General features: G+C 67.2%; 1 protein-coding gene and 1 long non-coding RNA gene across 2 annotated transcripts in view; one reads left to right on the plus strand and one right to left on the minus strand.

Moving 5' to 3' along the window:
• EPS8L1 (EPS8 signaling adaptor L1) overlaps positions 1-5,142 on the minus strand; it is an 8,316-nt gene extending 3,174 nt beyond the window's left edge. Inside the window, exons 1-11 of the mRNA XM_040465329.1 lie at positions 5,045-5,142; positions 4,295-4,456; positions 3,895-4,044; positions 3,248-3,330; positions 2,585-2,846; positions 2,202-2,328; positions 1,935-2,023; positions 1,765-1,839; positions 1,513-1,661; positions 833-974; positions 694-722 (exon numbers count right to left, since the gene is read on the minus strand). Of these exons, the coding sequence (XP_040321263.1) occupies positions 694-722; positions 833-974; positions 1,513-1,661; positions 1,765-1,839; positions 1,935-2,023; positions 2,202-2,328; positions 2,585-2,846; positions 3,248-3,330; positions 3,895-4,044; positions 4,295-4,381 (1,193 nt within the window). The 5' untranslated portion in view covers positions 4,382-4,456; positions 5,045-5,142. The remainder of the gene's footprint in view (positions 1-693; positions 723-832; positions 975-1,512; positions 1,662-1,764; positions 1,840-1,934; positions 2,024-2,201; positions 2,329-2,584; positions 2,847-3,247; positions 3,331-3,894; positions 4,045-4,294; positions 4,457-5,044) is intronic.
• Positions 1-5,193, plus strand: part of LOC121023444 (uncharacterized) — a 16,672-nt gene that overhangs the window by 295 nt on the left and 11,184 nt on the right. The gene's annotated exons all lie outside the window — the stretch shown is intronic.

Genomic DNA, 5,193 nt, shown 5'->3' on the forward strand with positions numbered 1-5,193 from the left:
CCCTTTTCTTTTGATTTTATGACCGCTGAGTTTTTTACTCTTTCCGTAGACGACCCCCCCCCCCCCCCCCCCCCGGTATTTCCTCCCCCGGAGACTCAGGAGTCCAGGTCTCAAACTTCAATTTCCCCAACTTTTTAACCCTTAAAGGCTCTCAGTATAACACTTCCAGCAGGAAATGAGACAAGGGCTTTAGAGCCTTGGGAGAGTGAGGGTCCAGCCTCCGTCTTCACCTCTTTCAGGGGCCCGGAAATACTACCACTTCCCAACTTTCCCAGAAACGTGCCCCGTGACCCTTGAAGGCCCAGGGCTTGGCTGGGTCTCCAAGGCCCCAAGCACCAAAGTCGGGCTCTTCTGCCAACCCCAAAGGCCCAATTCCCCAGTCTCTGCCTCCAACACCTTGGGCTCTATCCTCTTAGGGACCCAGACAGGGAGCTCCCCAGGCCCTGGGAAGTTACTGCCTTCTCACAGCCTCTCAGACTTTACCCACTCCCAACCCCCTCCTCCCTCCGGCCCTGGGATCTGCGCCCCCTCCCTCCCAGCCCGGGCCCCTCTCCCGCCTCACCACCTCACCCACCTGTGATGAGCCGGGAAGACAGAAGGGAAGACGGAAGAAAGGAACAGAGTCAGTGCCAGGAGCCCCCAGGGCGCACCCCTCCTCGACCCCACCTGTCCCACCTTGGGGGCGGCACTCACCCATTGACAGCGACCTGGGGGGCACTTTGCTGCGGGGGAGAGGAGAGCAGTGGCTCAGGTAGGGCCAGACTGCCCGGTCCCGGCCCCGCTGTGTCACCTGGGCAGGGGAGGCGGGGGGGGGGTGGTGTCCGGTGCTCACCTGCCGGCGCCGCCGCTCGTGCTGCTGCTGTTTCTCGACTGGGTCCCCCCAGGCGCGGCCCTGCGGGTCAGTGGCGGGGGGCTCCCAGCCGCTGGAGAACTCAGGGCTGTACGGGGATCCTTCCTCTGGGGGCAGCTCCAGCCTGTGGCCGAGGGGCTCGGGGCTCAGGGCTCCTGGGGTGGCCTCCAGCCCTATTAACCTCAGTAAGGTTTCCCCCTCCTGTCGGCTCGGCTCTATCCTACCTGGCCCCCTTTTGCCCAGCCCCGCCCCCGCCCCAGGCCTCTCCCCGGCATCGAAGCCCCGCCCCCGGCATCAACTGTATCTGCAAACACACGGATTCCACCCTAACGCTGCGCCCGGCCTCTGAATCTTCCTTCTGATTCTAAGCACATCCCGCCTCTTTTCCCCCAAGTCTCCTCCGGCTCTGCTCTTACCCCCTTCCCCAACCTACAGGCTAGTCCTTCCCGAAGCCGTAGCCCTCCGGTACAGCCCACCCCACTCCTCCAAGCCCGGTCTTTTGGTCAGTCTTGGGCCTCTCCTTCACAGGAGTTTCTGGCCTTTCCTCCAGCCGGGTCCCGGCATAGGTCCTGGGTTCATTCAACTGCTTTGGTCAACCTCTAGCTAAGCCCAGCAACTACTCTTCCCTGCCGGCCCCGCCCCTCCGTCACGGCGCCCCTCACCCCGGACGGGTCCACGCGTCCCCCAGAGAGGTCCAGAGCGCATTTTCCCGTGGGGTGAGGTTGTCCCGCAGCAGCGCCACCGCCTCGGACGTCAGGTGCGGCCGCCGCACTCCACTTGCGAATTGGGGGCCTCCCGATGTGTCCACAATCTGCCGGGGGTGCAGGAGTGAGCACGCCATCACCTCCCCCCCTCCGGAAGTGGAACCCCGATTCCTCCTGCCACAGGGGGTACCTAAGGATGGGGTGCCTCACCAACTGCAGGGGTCCGAACAGGAAGTGCAGCAGCTCGGGGGACGAGGGGTTGGCGATGTTGCCACGCAGCCGGGCCTGAGGGACGGGGCAGGTGCCGGGTTCAGAGCTCGGACGCGGCAGGCTCGCCGTGCCCCTGACCCCCCGCTGGCCCAGGCTGGACCCGTTCTCACCAGCAGGCTGAAGGCATACTTGATTTTCTGAAGCACGTCCGTGTACTCGGCCTCGGAGGGCGGCTTGGCCCGCAGCGTCAGGAGACCCTCTGCAGCGGGGGGAGGCAGGGGCCCAGTGGGATCCCCGGTGATGGGGCATCAAACCTGGGCGGGGGGTAGGGACAGGGGACAGGGGACAGGGGACAGGGGGAGGCCGTAGGGAGAGGGAAGGTATTTGGGATGGACTGGATGCTCCGGATCCCACTGGGGGGCGGGGGGCGCCCTCACCCCCAGGCGCCCGGCGCCGGGTCCTGCGGCCGCGCTCCCTGTGCTCCAGCACCCGGGCCGCCTCCGCAGACTTCTGCAGCTTCGATACGAAACTCTCCACGTCGTCGAACACGTGGTTCAGGATGTCCTGGGGGACAGAACAGGGGACGCGTGGGACTCGGGGATGCGGAGTCCAGGCCCCTCATCACCCCAGGCAAACCCTTACTTAGGCCGAGCACCCTGACATCCTCCCAGGCCAGGCCGAGCCCTCAGATGCCTGTGCCTGTCCCCCTAGATCGGTCACCGCCAGCCACACCCCCAGAAGTCTGACACCAACCCCCTCCCGGGAGGCGGGACACATCCACAGCCGGTCCGCCCCCACGCCCTAGCCCCGCCCCACGCACCACTTCCCGCTCCGCCTGCAGACTGGCCAGGTCCCGGCCGCGGGGCCCCAGGTCAGGGGAGGCCGGGGCAGCGCTGCCTGAGGTCCCCGCCAGGCCAGGCCGCGGCCTCAGCGACTCTTCCGCCTCCGGGATGGGCTCCGCCTGGGGTCGCCCCCGGCCCGCCTCCACCGTGCTGATGACCGCGCGGATTGACGGGCGGCGCTGCGGGGGAGGGGTCTCGGCGGCCGGCGAGGGGCGGCGCTGCAGCTCCTCCTGCGTAGCCCTGCGGAGGGACGAGGGGAAAGAGCCGGGGTCCAGCCGGGGTCCACCCGGGGTCCACCCGGGGCCAGGGCGGGGGAGACAGCGGGGCTCAGAACCGAGTCAAACCTAGGCTGCAGGTGGCGCAGAGAAATTGGAGACAAGGGGAGGGGCGAGCACCTGTGCGGAGGGCAACTGAGGCCTGAGGGAGGAGAAACGGAGGACCAGCACTGGGAAAAGGACTCTTGGAGAGGGGGTACACGTGTCTGCGGGGGGTTGGCAAGACCCGAACCACGCTCTGTCCGACAGGCTTCCAAACTCGTTCTCTTGTGGGCGAGCGGTGGCAGCCCGTTTGTCGGATGCCGAGACTGAGACCCCACCCGTCCTCGCTTCTCCCCTCGCTCCCCGCCCAGCCCTCTTTCTTACCTGAGCGCCGCGGGCCTGCGCTCCCCGCGGCCGGACCGGTAGTCGTGTAGAGCCCCCTGGATGTCCTCTCGGATCAGCTCCGCCTGCCAATCATGCTGTCAGGCCGGGCCTCCACCCCACCTACCCCTCGTCCCAGCAGGCCGTCCGGTTCAGTCGATTCCTTGGCTGGGTGCCGGAGTCCCTCCACGTCGGCGCCCACACGTGGCGCCCACACGTGGCGCCCACACGTGGTGCCCACGCCCGCCCACGCTCTGCTACTTCTTCCCCTGCCCTAAGCCGCGTCCCCAATCCCGGAGCCGGGGTGCTGGGGTTTCCTGCCCCTAGGCCATACTCGCCCCGAGTTCTGGCTGCTCCCATCCACCCTCCCCCAGGTGCTGTCAGGTTCCGTCCCGGCCCTTAGTTTCAGTCTCCATTCTACTTCGTCCCGGTCCCACCTGCCCTCAAACCCCCCATCCGTTCCAGCGCCTCTCTCCAGGCCACGCCCCCTCCACTGGCCCAGGCCCGCCCCGCGCAGAGGCCCCGCCCCGCGGAGGCCCCGCCCCATCACCGCCCAAGCTCTGGATTCCTCCCACTTCCGGCTCCGCCCCCTGGCATCCGCAGGGTCCCAGCCCTGCGTGAGGTGGCTCCCCGGACCCGGGCCCGCTCACCCCGAGACGCAAGCCCTGGAAGAAGTGCACGTCGGGCTGCGTGCGCTCCGGCTCCTGGCACACCAGCAGCAGCAGCGAGCGACTCCGGCCAGGCAGCGTCACCACGTCGCAGCGCACGATGGCACCCAGCGGGTACGACTCCAGCTCCTCCTGCGGGGCGGGACGGCGGGTAAACGGAGGCTCGGATCCGAGGATCCCAAATGACAGCAGTGCCAGCTGGGACCTCAGCACGGCCCAGGCGACCCTGCGGGGCTGCAGTGACGCTCCAAAAACGAAGGGCAGAGAGCTCTTGCCAAAGTTCCCAGAGGAAGGACGCGTGGGGGCCAAGAGTCACACTCGGACGTCCCTAGAGTCAAGCTCTCCATGCCTCTGCCCCTTCCGCCCACGTGTCCCCTGACACCTTGGACATGGGGTCAAGCAGCGTGACACGGTCCGGAGACACGCGCAGCAGCATCTCTTGGGCCCAGACGCGGCCCTGGTTGTCCATGACCGCCAGCCTCCGCGAGGCATCCTCCACGGTGTGCACGCCATCCTCCTCGCCCAGGCAGAACGTCACCAGGTGCTGGCAGGGGTGCGGAGAAAGCAGGGAGTCCCAGGAGGGCCCCAGGAGGGCGCCAGGTGGGCTCGGAATCCCCTGCCCCCGCCTTCCAGCCTGACAGTAACCACACCTCCTCCAGAAAGCGTCCCGTCACCGGCTCCACCTACGGGGCCCTTTGTTTTGTTTTCATCAGCGCGACTGGCGCCTGCGTGTGTCTTGCCAGCGAGACTGGAGACTTCTTGAAGGCAGGGATTGGATCTGGTCCCTTCTAAGCATCCCTGCCTCCAAGAGAGCACCTGGCACACTCTGGCCCCTGCGCACACAGGTTGACGTAGCATTTGTCCCTGGGGCCTGCCTGTCCGGCCTAACAGCCGGTCTGGAGGAGGACCTTGGCAGATTCCAGGGGAACGGACGGCCTCTGCCGGATTCCCACCGCCGAGGGCGGGCGGGCGGGCGGGCGGGCGGAAGCAGCCCCGCCTGGCAGGTGGGCCAAAGGAGCTTGCAGCTTCTTGCCGTTTGGAGGCCCGGCCGCCTTCGACACCGCCATCTTCCCAGGCCCGCCTGCCTTGCCTCCCCTAAGGCTCCCCGGGGCGATGCAGACCCCAGACTCACATTGACTGGATACTGGGAAACGTCTGCCAGAACCACAGTGGAATAACGCTTCCTCTGCTCTGCGGGGGGAGAAGGAGGATAGACCCAGAAGCCCCGCCCCTGGCCCCTCCTCCCTCAGACCTGGGACTCCAGACCTCCAGCCCCTCCTC

This window comes from Herpailurus yagouaroundi, unplaced genomic scaffold (assembly GCF_014898765.1).
Source record: "Herpailurus yagouaroundi ecotype Mexico unplaced genomic scaffold, PumYag 557, whole genome shotgun sequence".
NCBI classification, from domain to species: domain Eukaryota; kingdom Metazoa; phylum Chordata; class Mammalia; order Carnivora; family Felidae; genus Herpailurus; species Herpailurus yagouaroundi.